General features: G+C 44.9%; 1 protein-coding gene across 6 annotated transcripts in view; it reads left to right on the top strand.

Annotated features, from left to right (window-relative positions):
* LOC121182948 (phosphodiesterase 4D interacting protein) overlaps positions 1 to 18867 on the top strand; it is a 78451-nt gene that overhangs the window by 36505 nt on the left and 23079 nt on the right. For 4 of the 6 annotated variants that reach the window (XM_041039633.1, XM_041039632.1, XM_041039634.1 and 1 more), the window contains exons 1-12: positions 9218 to 11432; positions 13446 to 13583; positions 13708 to 13827; positions 13943 to 14035; positions 14215 to 14424; positions 14555 to 14713; positions 14979 to 15074; positions 15560 to 15697; positions 15779 to 15958; positions 16173 to 16367; positions 16450 to 16704; positions 16831 to 16996. In XM_041039633.1, the coding sequence (XP_040895567.1) occupies positions 10158 to 11432; positions 13446 to 13583; positions 13708 to 13827; positions 13943 to 14035; positions 14215 to 14424; positions 14555 to 14713; positions 14979 to 15074; positions 15560 to 15697; positions 15779 to 15958; positions 16173 to 16367; positions 16450 to 16704; positions 16831 to 16996 (3025 nt within the window). In that variant the 5' untranslated portion in view covers positions 9218 to 10157. Of the gene's footprint in view, positions 1 to 720; positions 798 to 3989; positions 4114 to 4332; positions 4494 to 4801; positions 4917 to 5903; positions 5940 to 9217; positions 11433 to 13445; positions 13584 to 13707; positions 13828 to 13942; positions 14036 to 14214; positions 14425 to 14554; positions 14714 to 14978; positions 15075 to 15559; positions 15698 to 15778; positions 15959 to 16172; positions 16368 to 16449; positions 16705 to 16830; positions 16997 to 18867 lie in introns of those variants that run through there. The other 2 variants (XM_041039637.1, XM_041039636.1) reach the window with 2 other exon arrangements.

Below are 18867 nucleotides of genomic sequence, written 5' to 3'. Positions count from 1 at the left end.
TTGTGTGCAGGTATACGTGTTGTGTTCGAGTGCCTTCGTATGTACAGTATAAGCAGAAGCACTGGGGTCCACCTGTGTTGTGTGTTAGTATGTCAGTAATCTGACCTGCGGCACATGGACATGAAGTTCACTGCTGGAGCACGGCGCTGTGATGCCAGATTCGTGCACAGAAAGTAAATCAGTGCAGTCAGATGCCTGCACGTGAGCCGCTGACGGCCGGTTCAGTCCAGTTCCAGTTTGTTGTCGCTTTCAGAGCCAACAGTTAAAAGTGGTGGTGTTGCTGGGTGCAGGGTGGGGAAGGAGGGGGGTAGGGAAGAGTGGTGGATATTTCTCTGGGGGGGTTGGGGAGGAGACAGATACAGCAGGTGCTCTTAGCCCTACCAGCTATTTATAGAGTTATTGAGATATGGGTCGGCACGTGAGACTATGGAAACTTGTTTTGTGCTGTGGAGAGTCTCTTTGCAGACTGTACAGAACTCCATAAGAAAAAATAATGTTTTTTTTTGGTGGAGGATGAGCTGGAGTTGTTTTGATTTTTTAAATGCATTTTGTTCAGTCAGTTTTTTTATACATCTTTGTGTCTGCTGACACTATTTTCTTTAAAATACATGCAGTTTTGACATGTTTCTCAGAGCCAATCAATAAACAAAGACACACACATAATTGTTTAGTTCTTATCTGCAACTTCTTATTGTTTTCTTTGATTAATTTATTTTCCAGAACATTGAGCTGAAGGTGGAAGTGGAGAGTTTGAAGAAGGAACTTGAGGACAAACAGCAGCTTTTGGACAAAGCACTGTGAGTATTTGGCTTTGTCCTGCACAGATAAACCACCGTGTTTCACATGAAGTCTCACCTTAGATCTCCTAATGTCTCCAATAAGTCACTGACCCATACTACATTACATCTCTGGAGCAGTCTTAAAAAACTGATTCAAAAACTGTTTCAAATCTGCAGTCGCTTGTGCTGCACAGATTTGTTGAAATGCCCTTTGGGAAACCTGCCTGAGAAATACAGAAACACTCTTTTCATCACTAGTTTGATTATTTCCCATGAGTCCGTCAGTACATCTGAGCCCGGTCACCCTCGGGACCCAACAGCCTCTCATCACACGCGAGCCCGCCGGCCTGTGGACTCACCTAGCTATCACAACACGGTCTAAGCTCTGAGGAATGCCGTGTATGGACTCAGCACTGAAATGCTTTTGAAGAGGATGAAGTGACTCTGTGTTCTGGGACAGAGGACGAAGAGGGAATGAGGGTGAAGAGGTGAAGAGGGGACGAGGGACGGACTGTGGGGTTTGTTTTTAAGGGGGAGGGTGCAGAGAGTAGGGGAGCAGGGAGAGTAAAGGGCAGAGGTGCCTTTTGGCTCGTTGCTGAGTCGGGAACTATTTGAGCTCCAGCACCTGTCTGTGGTGCAGCTGTCTGTCTCTCAGAGGATCAGCTTCTTCAGCTCCTCTCCTCGCAGAACACTCAGCAAACAGCACAACGAGTCTGAGTTTGAAGCTGAGTCTGAAGCTGAGTCTGCAAAGCACAGAATATGCTCAATGATACTGTTTTTAGTACCAGTCTTATAACAGGCTCAGGTCCCAAAACTCAATGAAAAACCCAACACATTTTTTCAGCAAACTCTAATGACACCTGAGCATCATCAGCAGGTATCAGACCAGACTCCACTTTGCACATTCACTGTTTCCTCTGTGGAAAGTAGTTCCCCAGATGTTCTGTAGATCATCACTGCTTTTTGCTTCCAAAAGCATTGGATATATTTTTTATTTATTTATTTATTATTATTTTGTGACAAATCCCTTTTTACTGAAAAGTTTTTTTTTTCAATCCTTGATATTTTCATATTTAGAAACATTATATTTCAGTACTTTTCTCACAGGCTTTTTGAAAACGTGCTTCTCCTCATTTTTCATTTGTAACTAATGACTCCACCTTCTTTTGGAAATGAGTCTCTGCTAAACGAGTTAATGCAGGGGAAACTCTGCACTTTGAGTTTGTCAGGGAAAGAGTACTGAGCCGGTGACTCCATAGGTTGTAGGGAGCCATGAACAGAACACACATGTGTCACTGGGACATTTTGAAACCTCGGTTTGGAATCAGCACCTGAGCTCATTTGGTTGATTTCATTATTTTCCATTCATCACTCTGAAGCCTGTTAAGCTTATTCAAGTGAAAATGACGTTGGAGTGATGATTTTCCTTACAGATGGATGTAGGAACAACACCATTAGCTCAGACACGCAGCCTTATTATGCACTAAAGACAGTGATTAGTTCAATCAGTCAATTCAGCGTTTGTCAAAATAATGAAAAGGGGAAGAAATTCCCGCCTTTGAGGCGAGTAAATGTGTGTGTGTGAATGTGTGTGTGTCGGAGTGGAGCTCGGGGTCAGAGCTGAGACACTTTCTCACTCTCTCTCTGTGCCCTGCTGTTTCATAAATAAACTCTCTGGACACAGTTTATCATTAGGGCTATTAACAGAGTCTGACTGATAGATGTGCGGAGGAAAAGCTGAGTGTGACCTTCTGGCTGCTGAAGGTGCTGAGTGGTGGAGCAGTGACAGACCGGCTTCACCATAATAACCTCCACCTTGTTCCTCAGAAGGGGGGGGGGGGGGTGTCAGGAGACATTTCCCTCTGGAATCCATGTTTCCTTTGTTCCCCCCAGGAGACAAAGTTCACCCTGCTCCAGCCTTTTATTTCCTCTGCCGTCAAGCGTATGTTTTCTCTTCCACTTCAGGACATTTTCAAAAACCAGAGAACTGATTTCAGTTCAGTTTCAAACACGGTGCAAACAAATTAGACCATGTGCCAAGAAATAAGTGTCCAGTTTGTCTTCTACTAATTAAATTGATCATGACATAAGAGACACATCAGGATCAGGAGTACTTTACCACCTCTGCTAAAACAGTTTTGGAAGGGAAACCCTGACAGTGCTTCATGTTTTGGCTCATACTCCTTTGAATCTTTTCCCCTGGATTCTGTTGTAGATAAATAAATATAAATCTGACATTTGAGCCCAGACACGTTTCCACTCCGATGCATTTTTTAATTCTTTGCCTGTTTTTTCCACAACCTCCTCTGCAACTTTCATCAATCTTCACTAAATTTTGGTACATAACTGAATAAGCATCAGGTCTAATAGAAAGAGAATCCTAAATATTCAGAGGTTAATATCAACACGTTGACAGTTTAACATAAAGTTATTTTGCAGTTGCAACTTAATTTTGATGAAAATTTCACATTTCAGCTCGGAGCAATTCAGCCACATCTAATATCACAGTGTTTGGTGGTGGCATGATAAATTTAAATATAAGTCAGAACAGTAATCATGAGTCTGGTTTGGCATGCTGCACCATTTATCAACATCTCCAAAAATTTCCCTAAAAGATTTACATATTCTCCAAAAATCATTACTTGTTTGTCCGTTACAGTAACAGTGTGTACTGAACATTTGAAACATGAGTTTAAACACAAGTTCTCTTTACTTTGGTTTTTTTGAGGTGTTTTATGACCTTGTGAGATCAGCCTGTGAGACTGAGACTCTTTTTAATGGTGACCAGCCATGAATAAATCATGAGTGTTTGTGTGTTTGTTGTCTACAGGGAAAAGAAGCCAATTAAATGAACCCATGTGCTTCTGAAGATAGATTTTTATTGCCTAATGTTTTATTGACTGACTCCAGGCTTTTCTGTTCAATCTGTGCTACAGCAAAACTGCAGGTCAATTCCAGACTGACCACTGGGAGCTTAGGAGATCGCAGTTATACACACAACCTAGTTACACATGTTTAGATACTGATATACAAAAGCTGTTCATGAAATGTCTTTCTTAGCCATCATCCGCTCTGTTTTCAAACATTCATTTCTAATCCTTCAGTCACAGCTGCCAGTCTGCTCCTTCAGACTTCACCAAACCAAGTCAGCATTTTATTTTTCTGCTTCCTTTGTAAACAATATTTTCTCCAAACACTGCAACCCTATAGGCTGGCGGCAGACAGCCTGTCCAATCAGAATGAAGCGGAGCTGCAGCGTCGCCTGGCGGAGCGTCAGGAGGAGATCAGCCACATGCAAGAAATCCTGGAAACCAAAGTTCAGCTGCTGCAAGAGGCACACACACACACACACACACACACACACACACACACACACACACACACACACACACACACACACACACAGACACACACAGTGTGTAGAAAATGTAAAAACCCAGAATCATCCTTTAAACCAGGTGCTATAAAATATTTCTGACAGACTTTGCACTCTGTTTACTTTGATTTGTTGTCAGTCACACAATCACCAGCTTTTTGTCCGTGTTGCATTCAGGAGGCCGAGCTGGCTCGAGGTGAGGCTGAACGGATGGCCTCCCTGGCCGACTCTGAGTCTCAGCGCTGCCTGGCTCTGGAGAGAGAGATGGTGGAAAGGATGGAGGAGAGCGGAGGCTCAGGTGGACTTCTTACCCAGCAGGCCCTGGCTGACAAAGACAGGTGAGCATGCAGCAGTTAAAGTAAATGCTGCATAAAGCAAAAACACCAAACATGTTCTGGGTCCAGGTTTAAAGATTTGCTGCTTTTCTCTGTTTTCTATCATTGTCAGTTGAACATGTCTGACTTTTAAACTTGGCTGGCTCTGATCTGGCTGCTGACGGTGGGTGAAAACAGCCTCATGCCTGGAACAAAGAGCCCCAGCTCTGACCCACATGTTGTAACTGACCCCAGCAGAGTGTCTGGGTTAGTAAAGTGAATTTCACTGCAGCTTTAAATGTGTAAACGTGTGCTCGCTCTCCGTCTCTCAGGGCGATCGAGGAGTTGACGCAGGAGAAACATTCACTGGGCCTCCGGGTCGAGGAGCTCGAGGTCAAAGTTCACAACCTTTCCTCTTCTCTCAAGAAGAAAGGACGGGGAGCTGAGGTATTTCTGCCCTGTCCACACCTCTTCTGCATTTATAAACCGATACCAAACCGTCCACATGGCAGACACACATCTGCCTCCTCTCAGATTTCATGCTGTGTAACAACTGGGCCTGTATTTCTTAACATTCTGAGAAACTTCACTGCAGACATCTCACTAATGAAATTATTCTCTGAGAGTGAAGAATAAGATCATTCAACTTTTTCCTGAAGCTCAAATTAAATTTTGTTCACATCCAGTTGTTGTTAGGATATTCATTTATAAATGTCGGATTGGGGTATAACCTGAAATCTATAATCTGTAAGTGATTATGCAGTTAATAAGTTTTCATTTATTTTTCCTAAGTTAGAGCTCATCACGATTCTGCATTTACAATTATTCCAAAATGCATCTTTGAAGCTGCAGACAGCTGATTCTGTACTGCAGCTTTCAATGACCCAGACAGAGGCCTGCGGCACGCTCTCAAATTTATATCTATTTAGTGAGTAGCAGAAAAAAAGCAGGATTGAAATCTCAAAATTCACTTCTCGTGGCTTGATACGATACAGGACCTGGTTAAGACCTTAAATCCAGACTTTGAACATGACCCAGTCAGGTGATCCAGGTGCAGGCTGAATTCCTCTCTGGTTACCCTCCTCCCTCGTCTTCTCCCATCGCTCTATTCTAAGGGTTCTGGCTCAGACCCCAGACAGGCCGAGTGACTCAGATATCAAACTGTTTTTATATCCACATGTGGGTCAGTGGAACTTTGGCAGAGCAGAAGAGCTGCACATCACCATGAAGTTAAAACAAGAAGATCCCTGTGTGCTTCTTTTCTCATTCACTTCAGTCAGTGGAGGAGATAAGATGACGACACTGAGAATAACTGACTCATGTCAGACTAATGTCAGAATTTCACTTCAGTCCTGTAAGAACCTCACAGTAACAACAAAAGCACATTTTTGATTCTGTTTTCTGTGTAACACAACTTTACTTTTCTCTCCACAGAGTCAGGACGATCACGGAGTAAACACACGGATGCAGGTAGGAAAAACACCGACTCTGTGAAACTGTGTGAATGTGAATGACATCTGTGTTTTGTTGTGTTTGTTGGATGTTACATATTTTTAGTTTCACAGCAACACATTTACAGACAGATGCTGACACGCAGCCTCCTCCCTCTGAGTTCACAGGGAGGCAGCTCCACCTAGTGTTACCTAAGCTACACTGCACACTCAGTGTGACAGGCATTTACATGAGCAAAAACATCACAGATTTCTTTTTGTTTGACAGTTGTGATTATTTTGCATTTTTTTATTCGACCTTAAAATGAACCAGACTCAGGCTGAGTTCTTCTATTTGTGAGGACATTCACTGTTAACACTCACTGCTATATGTTTACATTTTGAATGCAGGGCCTCGGTTATTATTTCCTATTTCCCTTTTTTCCTTAATTTTCCTTCTGTCTTTTGGTCATTTCTCCTTTTTTATGTCTTTCTCTATTTCTGTCCTTAATTCACCTCCGTCGTCCTTTTCTTCTTTTTTTCCTTTTTAAACTGGAAAGAATTAAAAATCTCTAAAACTGGAGAAACAAGATTTTTGCACAGTAGCAAAATAGTGTTTTTCCCAATGATCATTTTTGATAATGATGCTTGAAAGAATTTTACTTAAAGATTAGAAACAAGATTTGAAAAATGCAATTAACAGACTAAACAACTAACAAACTAAAAAATGGACATAAAAACAGAAGAAACAGAAAATATGATGTCATGTATTTAAAAAAAGATGAAAATACAGTAAAAACAAATGAGAGGAAGAAAAATAAAAGAGAAAATAAGAATATAATTACATAAAATGAAGAGTTGGAATAAATAAAATTCTCAGGCCATTAAAAATGTTTGGTGAAAATTTTAAGAAAATTTATTCTATTTTCAAAAACTGATTTTCAAACTTAGTTTTTGATTTCATAAACATAATGTAACCTAAATGCAAACACAGAGAGTTTGGAGGCTCAGTTTGTTTAGTTCACCTTTAAATAAAGTTGTGGCTGCAATACATTCACTTCTAAACAAAACATAAAGACTTTTTGTTTTCTAGACCCCCCTCCTCTTTCTGTCTTACTTCCTGTCTGACAGAATACTCTGCATTCAGCTGCTGACTTGTACATGTGCATCAAAGGACCAGTAACCAGAGGGATGCTTTTAATAATGTGTCCCATCAGCACTGTAGCTTGTGTTGCTCTTTCTAATTTTAGGTCACACAGTCTCTCTCAGGTCGCTCACATCAGCAGTGATCAGAGAGTCGTGGTCACCGTCGGCTCACATGTACAGTACAGGCCTGTTAATTTAGCCTCAGTTTCCTCACTGACGCCAGTTATAATTATAATCTGCTGGCTGCTCCACACAGACCCGCTTCATGAGACGGCTGCAGCGTGCAGAGAAGGAATCAGTTGTTCACTGGCAAACCAACAAGTGAGACATTTGAGAGAAGAAAATCAGTGGAGACACCTCTTCTGTCTGCATCCACATTAATTCCCCACTGTCACACTTTGGTATTTCTGCCACTTGGAGAAAAATAAACAGCGGGTGCAGTCTGTCAGCAGTGTTTGGCACTTATCTCTGATTAGGATTAATTGATTTTTGATTGCGTGCCTCATTCCAGCCGATCGGTGTTTTGGTGTCGTGTCCTCAGAGGCTTGTAGGGGTGACAAATGTAGGCACAGTCAGGGCCAAGAGAGAGTCAGTGAGCCCAGCGGTGGTCCAGACACACACACACACACACACACACACACACACACACACACACACACACACACACACACACACAGGAAAACAAATCAAATGCGAGGACTTTTGTGTCAACAACACATCCTGGCTGCTGCGATGATAAAAGACGGATGAGGACTCGTGTGTCTGTGAGTTTGTGGGAAAAAAAGTCCTGAAAGTGTCTGTTGGAAATGACTTCAAGCTTTTAAAGAGCAGAGTGCTGCTGCTCGACGAAAGCGTCATGTGATTCACTGACACTAATTCCTGGGTGGTGAGAGCCTGCTGCCCTCCTTCCCTCCCTCCTCTCTTTCATTCTGTGTGACATGCATGTGAAGGCTGCACGGGGCCTGGGTGCCCCTGGGAAAAGGCATGAACTCATTCCACACTGACAATTTAGAGAATTTAATGAACCTGATGGAAAACACTCAGGCCTGTTTTTTCCAGTTCACACCCTGCACACAGACACACAGAGTTATACTACCTAAAAAAATGGAAGCTTTATGGAAATAGAAAGGTTTTTGTTTAATTAAACAAGTTGTCACAAAATGCTTGGACATTAATGATCTGCAAGGAAAGAGAAATGAACAGTTTTTGCCCCCTGAATTTCAGCACTCACTTTTAATTAAGCAGAGAAAGTAAACTGTCCAGTGAGCAGAGGTGACCAACAGGCGTCCAGACAAACACAGACAGGAAAGCAGTTTTGTTTTGTTTTGGGGTTTTTTTTGTTTTTTTGTTTTTTGTTTTTTTGACTGCCACAATATTTCCTTGTTTGAACATGAACTTAAGCAGGTGTCCAGTCTACAAAACCATTGGCTTCAACCAGAGGCAATAATACATTTGTATTCAGAAAACAATGGAGTCATCAGCCATAGGTGGCCTGAATCAATATGGATGATTTGGTGAGCCATATACAAGGAGGAAATTCAATGGAAAAAAAAGAATTAAGGCTAAAAACGTCCAATATTTTTTTCTTTTTGCATAAAACTGCTCTGTTTAGAACACTCATATCATTTCTGAAGCTGATTTCAGACCTAATCTGTTTTTAGATTTCAGCCTCTCAAACATGAATCCATGAACCAAATGTAAACAGAGACAGTTTCCATCATCAAACCTGCTGTCACTCCCAAAATAAGGACACTGCCGACTGAAAGGTATTTTAACAGCCTTCAGTTAAATACATAACATATATTATTATTATGTTATATAATGTATAGTGAGAGCATGAGGATTAAAGGGCAGGGCTCAGACCCTCCTGTTTCCAGTAAAATGGATCAGTCTACATGGCTGCATGAGGTCTCACTCCTACACTGATTTCACCGACCGGAAAACTAAAAACAAACCATTGCTTTCGCTATTAGACCATGTTTGTGGACACACGATGTTTTTAGTGATTAGACTTGTCAGTGAATCGTATTGGTCCGCTCACTTGACTACTGAAATATCCTCAGGACAATCATCGAATAATAACTTGAAACGGGCGGATTAGGCTTCAATCACAGTACACTTTCACTTTCGTGCGGAGTGAGACATCCTGTCATGCGTGGAGGATCTTCGGTTTCTGTCAACGTTGCCCAGTTGTCTCGGTGTGAAAGCGGCAGGACGTGTGACAGCCTCTCCCTCCATCCTCAGCTGATGAAGCCGCCGCCGGCGAACACAGACGTGGACGGAGACGCGGACACAGTCCGGTGAATCTACAAACGTCCAAACCGTCGACGTGGGGTGTTTTTTTTCCGTGTTCGTGTCGGATTATAAGGGAACGGGAGCAGCTGCTGCGGGGAGGGAGATGCTCTCATGTACAGAGGCGTCATTGATTTAAAAGCTGCAGATCGTTTCCACACCGGAATCACCGAGGACACAGCGACCGGCAGGGAACCGGGATCGATGTGACAAACACATGACAGCGGGTTTTACCACCAAGGAAGTGAAAATGTGACCCGTGACACACAGAGATCCACTCACATCCGCTCCGCGGGGACACGGCTCACGTTGTCATGTCAGCGTGATCCGGCGAGATTTGCGTCTCTGAAACCGAAAAACCAGCGCGGATGCTGCTGCAGCCTTCTGACCTGGGCTCCATCATCACGTGACCGCGTTTTATTTCTTCTGAACAGACGTGATCCACCTGTTCAGCGACTCACTGCATCATAAAGCCCCCGAAATCCGCTTAATTCAGTTTAATTTAAATCTCCAGTGTTTGATTGATTTATCTACTTCACTCTTCTCTCCTCGGATGTTGTAGTTGAATAAACAGTCTCACATTTCGTGGCTGTTGTGGAGCACCTGATGGTGTCACACACTCCTCCTCAGCAAATGGTGTTTGTGTAGTTATCAGAAAAACTTTGAAGACGAACTTAAATCTTAAAGTTAAAAAAAAAAAATCAGCCCCGGAGGACAGCAGCTGAGGACCCAACACTGGAGCACGAAGGACAGAATCTGAGGAGTGCCTTCATCCTGCAGCCTGAAGAAACTGTCACTGTCGCTGTCACGTGGTGTGGTGATGCTGGACGTGGTGAAGATGAAGGAGGCGTGCAGGATCTGTGCCCGTGAGCTCTGTGGGAACCAACGCCGATGGATTTTCCACCCGGCGGCCAAGCTCAACCTGCAGGTGCTGCTGTCCCACGCTCTGGGCCACGAGCTGACCCGTGATGGCCGCGGGGAGTTCGTCTGCTCAAAGTGCACCTTCATGCTGGACCGCATGTACCGCTTCGACACGGTGATCGCCCGAGTGGAGGCCCTGTCTCTGGAGCGACTGCACAAGCTGCTGCTGGAGAAAGATCGGCTGAGGCAGTGTATTGGAGGCTTGTATCGGAAGAACAACGCAGAGGATGGGAACATGGCAACGGCCGGGTCCAGTGTGGGGGTTGTTGGGACTGAGGCCGGGTCTGAAGACCCTGTGGTGGATCTTTCAGCCTTGCAGGATGTGAGATACTCTGATATGATCCAGGATGATCTGGCTTACTCTGTGTATGAGTCATGGGCTGATAAGGAAGACCCCGCCCTGGACCACCACCACCACCCCCACCACCACTGCTCAGGAGGAGACTCCCTTTCTGGCCAGAAGCCGAGGAGGTGCAGGGGTTGTGCGGCCCTCCGTGTGGCGGATTCTGATTATGAGGCGGTGTGTAAGGTGCCTCGCAGGATTGGGCAAAGGAGCACATCCTGCGGGCCATCTACTCGCTACTCAGCCAGCGCTCAGGGGGTCGAGGACCCCAGCAGAGCCTCTGGAGGGTCCGAAGCAATGACCATTGCCTTTGAGTCCCCCTCAACTGGGTTGGACACTGATAAGACAATGTGTGACCGGACGAGTCCCAGCCCAGCTTCTTCTGTAGAATCTCTAGACACTGCAGTGGACGTGAGCTGTCCCGCAAATCACAAAGAGAGGGAAGAAACTGAACCAGAGAAAGAGCCAGAGGATGTTCCAACCAGAAGGGACATTCCGTGGGACAAACCCCCAAGCGAAAGCTCCCTGTCGGGGCTTGAGATGATGCTGAGCGTCCTGCGGGGATGGGAGTACCGGCCAGTGAAGCCTCAAAGGGGCAGTAAGCTCCCCGTTCTGGTCAAAGCCAAATTGGAACAAGGCCTTTCGCTGCCCCTGTCCATCCCACTGAGATCACCCAGTGGAGGGACAGCAGACAGTGAACTGTACCCCCACCCGCCTGTACCAGAGGTGGTGACCTCGTGTCCACAGCAGGACCTGCAGGCAGAGCTGGCAGAGATGGAGGAGCAGTGGCTGGATGATTATGTTCAGTGCCAGCCGTTCCGCTTTCAGCAGGTAGTTAGTTTCGGGATCTAGTGTTTACCCACTAGGAACCAAAAGTCGGGATTTCTCTGCCTCTGCAGCTTCGATTTTGGACATTTTTTTTCTTTTTAAATCCCTTACAAGTCCCAAGTTTATGGAAGAGCAGTACTAAATTATTAAAGTACCCCCCTGTTAAAAGTTGGTTGAAAAAAATCAATTAAGAAAACCTGGCAGTGAAAACTGAACAGTACAAATCCAATTTTCAGTGCTAACAATCTGTAGTTTCTCATTTTTGGTGATTTGAAGTGACACTGATCTTATCTCAGACATAATCAGAAGCATCCTGTTTCAGTGGAAGCTGGACAAACGGAGTCTGCACATCTCAGATTCTGATGTAGGCTCAGTCCAGCTGATGTAAAATTCAAGCTCCTCCGTCTAATTCCCTGTTTGTGTGCAGCCGCCATCCAGACTGAACGAGGTCAAACCTCTCTGGATTTTCTGTCTTGCTCATCTCCTTCACCGCTGACAAAGCTCAACGCTCTTGGTGCCTTGATTACACTCTCGGGGGTTGCATAAATACCCTTCCTCGTCGGTATCCTAGCAACTCCTCCGTTGCCATGGGAACAGTCTCCAAGCGCTGCGGCGGTCGGTCCGTGTGAAGGCTCTGCTCAGTCTGATCCAGCTTCATAACTTCTATTGTTATGTTAATGATTAGTTTGAATGTGGTTCAGTGTGCCAGCAGCAAAGCAAACAGAGACAAGGCTGCTCTGTTGTAGTCTATTATTTGCTGGTGTGTTGGTCTATTAAGCAGAAATATACCAGGCTGTACAATGGAGCTCTCACTGGTATGAACGAGGGCAGTTATATTCATGCCATTCATACTCATACACTCAGAGACGCGTTTCTCTCCGTTCAGCTTCATTTCAGCTAAAACACAACAGCTAGCAGACAGTTTTTGTTTGGTTTGGTTGTGCAATGCTGATTGGTCAGTGTATATTACAGTGGGGGACCTCAACCTTTATCTTTCGCTCTGTTCTTTGTTACAAAAGAGGATGAGTTTTTTTGGAATGAATGCAGAGCACTTCATTTTTACAAGCCCCACAGATTCTTAATAATGTCATTGAAAGGAAGTGATGTGTAGCTGTGCTATTCCGAGACCGGATACTGATTAGAGGGAAAACAGTGTTCAGCTGCTACAAATCCAGACCAGTCAACCGGACGAGATCACAGCTCAGCAAAGGGAGAGAATCAAGTTTCCAGTACTACATGAATACTTACTGGGCTTTAAATGGGGCAGTTCTCTGGAGATCTTGTTCTATAAACCACAAACTAACTCATGTCCTGACTTCCATCTTAAAAACTCAAATAAATGAGTTGGCGTTTTCATCACACTTAGGGGGGAATTATTTGGAAGTTATGGGATCCATTAAACAAAGCATTAGCTCCAGTTCTCTTCAGTAAACGGCCATAGAAAAGGTTGCACATACAGCTAATAGTGTCCCAAAGGGCAGAGTTACATCACATCATTACACAGTCCCATTAAAAACAAAAACAAGGAAGTCAACAACATGCTGCCGTGGCAACAGCTTCTTCCTCAGGAAGTCATCAAACAGCGAGCTGACATCACTTTCCACTTTCACTCAGTTATCCACACAAGCGGCTGCAAAGACAACACACTGTGTTTATCTGACAGCTGAAAGCACAGATGAATCAATCAGCTATTGCTGTCTATTAAACTAAATAAGTAACAACAAATGCAGAGACCAGACTTTTTACTGAGGATCTGTTACAGCCCCAAAACTTTCATAATAATATGACGCAAAGAAAATATAAAGTAATCTTAGCATCTTCAGGATGTTGTCAGTAAATGTTTTCAGATGTGATAACTGACTAATCGTTGATCAATGACCAAAATGATCAATTTTTAATTAACTGCCTCTGTGCTGTAATTTGTGCCACCACCTGCTGTATTTTATACCTGTGTAACTTCTTCACATCTTCCTCTCTGCTTTACCTGTACCGACACGATTCCTGCTTGTTTTTCAGCGGCTGATTGACGAGCAGCAGGATCAGTTGAGTCACTATGAGACTGCTGCAGGTCAGTGTGTCGGTGAGCTGCAGAAGGCCCAGGACCAGGTCCGCTCGCTGCAGGCGAAGATCAGAGAGAGCGAGGCCAGGAACCAGGTACAAACACATCACACCCCCCCTTCAGACTTACACTTCATCCATCTGAACCTGAGAAATGTGTGTTTGATGTTAATTCTGTACTGAGGCAGTCGTGTGTGGTTTGGTTTGTGTGTGTGTGTAGAAGCTGCAGGAGCGTCTTGGTGAGATGGAGCTGGAACTGAGGTTGACCCGAGAGGAAGCCCAGCTCCAGGAGCGAAACATCCAGAACATGAGTGATAACGTCAGCTCCAAGGAGGCAGAGGTAGAGATGGATGGATGGATGGATGAAGAGGGACAGATAAAGGGGGAACCTGAAACAGTGAAAAGTGAAATGAAGGAAGCACAGTTTCAGTCTTGACACTTGTGTGTGTGTGCAGGCGGCAGAGCTGTACAGGGTGATTGAGGAGCAGAATAAGATGCTGTGTTCTCTCAAAGAGCTCGCCAACCGCAACCAGCTGCAGCAGCTGCAGGTTTGTCCTCTGCTCTGACACATCACTCAGAAACTGTACACACAGACGACGTCTGTGATACACTAGGTTGCACTAATTTATACTACGTCCTCTGATATTTACATGTTGCTTTTTTTTCCATCTCTGTCCTTTGAACATCCGTCCTCTCTTATTCCTCCCTCTCTGGGCTTTACCTCCAGGTGTCGGGGGCAGAGAGTATTCAAGGTCAGGGTGAAGTTCTGGCTTTGCAGGCCTCTCTCTTCCAAGCTCAGCTGGAGCTGCAGGCCGGCCAGCGGGCGCAGCGGCAAGCAGCAAGGACGCAGGAGGATCTGAGTCGGGCCCAGCAGAGGCTGGAGAAAGATCTACAGAGGGCGCTGCAGCACAGGAGGGAGACGGAGAGACACAACCAGGTGAGGAGAGGATAAATGCACAAAACAGACGTACTAATAAAAAACATTTGTTTTTATGAGAAAGATCACCCAGCCTCTTGGCTCTTTGTTGACATGTGTGTGATTTTGTGTGTTTGTGTGCGATGTTCAGGAGCTGCAGTTGGCTCTGGACCAGGCTAGATCGGCCCTGCAAGAGAGAGAGGAGCAGCTGAGACAGGAGGAGCAGGAGAAACAGAGGGAGAAGGAGGAGAGAGAGAAGAGCATCAGAGAGCTGAAGACATCTCTACAGACCAAAGAACAGCTGGTGGAGGTCAGACAAACAAACTGTATACAGTAAACAACTCCTCATGCTCGTACAGTAAACACAAATCTGCACCAATACAAATATTTGTAGATTTCATGTATGCCCACATTAGTATTTCATACTTGACATGCTACTGATACAGCTGAACGTGAAGGGGAATAAGCTGCACTTCCACTAATGACCACTAGATGCTCCAGGAAATCCCAACTCATGCTGAAAGTCAGCCTGTCGCATTTAGCTGAGTAAATCTGGACTTTCTGTTGTCCATCAGGACTACTGTGATCTGCTGGAGGAACCGAAGGAGAAGAGAGAGTCTTTGCTTCAGAAACTCCGCCAGCGAATCAAGGAGAGAGATCGAGCTCTGGAGGTAAACGACACGCACACTCAGCAACACTTCAGCCGTCATTCAGTTCATCGTGTGAGCTTCTCAGTTACGTTTTGTCTTTCAGCTGCTGTTTCAGTCTGTAGTCTAAAACTACATCCACATCTTTGTCCACTAACAGTTTGCCATAAATCAGAATCTGACTGTAAAGGATAACTGTAAAGTTTTTATACTAGAAACAACCTAGGTGCCACTTTAAAACAACCAAAGACTTTATTTTACATTTTCTGACACAGACTGTTCTGTCTGTTAACCGAGTGTGAGTGATCTTGTTTATGAGACACGTTGTCCATACTAACAGGATCAGCTGTTCCTCAGTAAGGAGGACTCCTGGAGGTTAAGATAAGATGCTTTGTGAACATGGTCCCAGGCTCAGGTCAGAACTGAATCCACATTGGTTCAGTTAGGATGATCCAAACCATAACTGTCAGGTTCAGCGATGATTGACACTTTTTTCGGCCAATCTTCAGCGAGCGGTGGATGAAAAGTTCCGCTGTGTGGAGGAGAAAGAGGAGGAGACTCGCCGGCTTCAGCTGCTGCTCAGAGAGAAGGAGAAGGACCTGGAGAGACAGCGCTGCGTCCTGGCCAACAACGAGGAGACCATCACTGTAAGAACACACGAAAACACATCTTTCTTCTCCCAAATTTACTTTTTACTTCGCTCCTCACACTCACTGTGTGTGTGTCAGAGCCTGGAGGTGCTGGGGCGAGGTAAAGCTCTGGAGCTGGAGCAGGTGAGCAACACCTGGAGGAACGTTCAGCGGCAGCAGCAGGAGAGCGAGGAGAGGCAGAGTCGCATCCTGAGAGAGAGAGACGCCATCATCAGCCAGCTGCAGGCGGCGCTGCTCACTCGCACACAGGAAGCGCAGGTATGGAGAGGACAGGGTGATCTGTCCAAATCAATTATTCATGTCAAATTTAAGTTTGTCTGAAAAGCTGGTTGACCAGGTGTGTATTGATTTGTTGGACTCAGCGTTTTTGTTTTATCTCTGCAGCAGAGATGGTGAGTGTATGTTAGAATGACCAGAAGTCACAGTGGCCATAACTATGAGAATAAGACCCTTCTTCTCCCCTCGGCTGTAGGATCTGCGCTGCTCCCTGCTGTCTCAGATCCAGTCAGCTCCCAGCAATGTGCTGGAGGAGCTGAAAGTCCGCCTCCAGCTCAAGGACCGCCTCTTCCAGGAAGTGCTTGCCGACCGGACCCGTCAGGCCCAGGAGCACCAGGAACAGGTCCAGGGTCTGCTCACAACCATCAGCTCCAGGGACCAGTACATTCAGGTAGAGCAGAGGAGCTCAATACAAACACCTGTGACTCAGTGCAAAGTCATTTATAGAAGAAATGACAACACTCTTCCTCCAGGACTCTGCGAGCCGGCTCGGTGAGGTGATGGCCGAGCAGACATCAAGGCTCCGGGAGCTCCGCAGACAGCTGAACTCAGGTTCCAGATTGGGGCTCGACTCTGGACCAGACTTGACTGTGGAGCTCCAGGCGGTGCAGGAGGAGCTGCGTCTGGCCCTGAGGAGGGAGAAGGAGAACCAAGAGCTGAGCAGGAGTCAGGCTGCCAGGCTGGACTCCCTCAGCAGGACGCTGCAAGTGAAGGAGGAGGTCATCAGGGTCAGTGATAGCCAGGAATTACTTACACTACACTATGATAGCCCGCATGGTCACATGATCACCACTCTGCTGGTCTGCTCTGTCTACACATTTCTCTGTGTGTGTGTGTGTGTGTGTATACTACAGGACTTCCAGAGGCAGCTGGTGGATCCCTCAGACCTCACAATGGTCGAGCGACTGACCCAGGAGGTTCAGGAGCTGAGGGAGAGTCTGGCCCAACAGGAAGGTCCCCCAGCCAGAGGCCCCTTCCTGGGCCGTGACCGGCCCAACGGCAGGCAGCCTGAGTTTGGAGGTGGGCATCAGAGAAGCATGGGACAGTATCTGTAACAGCAGCTCCCTCAGCAGCTGAGAGCCGTGACTGTGGTGTGGGGTCTGAGTGCAGTGACTCACTGTGTTGCTGCTCTCTGCTCTGATTTACTATGAATTTAACTCGTGGGACTTTGTGGGTGAAACTACTAACACTGAACGTTGTGTAAAAGTAACCAGTGGTGGAAACAGGATGGATTCTAACCCTGAGCTCTTCTCAGTATTTGTCAATCAGTCACCGCATGGTTCTTAACACGGTTGGAATGTGTGCTTCATTAATGAGACACTCGAGACTATTTAACAGGTCAGTCTGGGCTGGGGGCAGCATTTGTTGTGTTTTGGACGGTGTACACCTGAACCACCTCTCTGCCCCGACAAACTTACTGTGACGGCACAAGGCCTTCAAAGCCCATTTCTATCAGCAAACACTTTCATCCCATCATCAGTACCAATATATTTTGAGACAAGAGAGGATAGAAAACAGAACAATAAAAAAAAGGCTAAAGAACCTGGTTCAGTATAATTATGACTTTTTAACAATAAACTCCAAAGAGGTCCTTTTCAGAAGAGGGCAGGACACAGTGTGATGGATGACACCGAACAGATAAAAGAATAAAATTAAAACTACAAACAAAAAGGAGAAATACTAATAACTCATTTCTTCATATCTGTCAAAATCCAGATGCAGTTAGTTAAACTGAGGGGACGGTTGGGGGCGTAAAGTCTGAAAACTGGTAGAATTTGGTTTGTTTTTTCATTTTTTTTAGTAAATGTAACATAGTTTGATTCATAACCAGTTTAACCAGTAAACAGCTTAAGAAATATTTTATTGGTTAATGTTTCAGTGCAATTATTCTTTCATCTGCGTCTGTTTGAAGAATCCCAGGATATTTTATATTTTGTATAAAGGTCAACACACCATTTAGTCTGTTAAATGGGATCGTAAATGTTTTGTATAATCATTTATAATATATTACTGAATGTGTGTGTGTGTGTGTGTGACTTTGCCTGATCAGCAGCGTGAAGGAGCCTTCGTCTGAAAGCTGTAAAATGCTTGATGATTAAACCCAGCACACGTTTGGTTTCACTGAACTTTGTGGAGAAATCAGCTCATTCCACCTTGTTTTTGTGACTATGATGCAGCTTCCTCAGTTCACAGCTCTGCTCTGGAGAAAATGCTCTGATTTTTCAGATGTACAGTACTGTGCAAAAGTTTGAGGCGGGTGTGTAAAAATGCAGTAAACTAAGAATGCTTTCAAAATGTAAATAATAATTGTTTGTTTTTATCAGTTCACAAAATGCAAAGTGAGCGAACAAAAGAAAAATCGAAATCAAATCAATATTTGGTGTTATTACCCTTTGCCTTCAAACCAGCATCAAGCCTTATAGGTAGGATCATAGTCAGGTGTATGATCAGCCAGTTAGGTGGCCGGCAAAGGAAACTTAGTGCAGATGATGAAAAACACATCAACCTTATTTCCTTTCTAAATCTGAAGATGTCCAGCAGGGCCATCAGCTCAGAACTGGCAGAAACCAATGGGACACAGGGACAACCATCTACTGTTCGGAGAAGCCTGGCCACAAGTGGTCTTCATGGAAGAGTTGCAGCCAAAAAGCCATAACTCTGACATGGAAACAAAGCCAAGCAACTCAACTATGCATGAAAAATGGCAGTAGGTGTGATTGGCACCAAATTTATTCAGCAGCAGGACAACAACTTCCATTTTTGAAACCATTCTTAGTTTACAGCTTTTTGTCACGCCTGCCCTAAAACCTTTGCACAGTACTGTATGCTTGCTTCTGTGATTTTATGAGACTCTGTGCAGTTCAGCAACCATCAGTTCCATTATTCTCTGG

The sequence above is a fragment of the Toxotes jaculatrix genome, chromosome 6 (assembly GCF_017976425.1).
Source record: "Toxotes jaculatrix isolate fToxJac2 chromosome 6, fToxJac2.pri, whole genome shotgun sequence".
Classification (NCBI taxonomy): domain Eukaryota; kingdom Metazoa; phylum Chordata; class Actinopteri; family Toxotidae; genus Toxotes; species Toxotes jaculatrix.
Note: the sequence above shows the minus strand (reverse complement) of the source record. Positions and strands in the feature narration are given on the sequence as shown.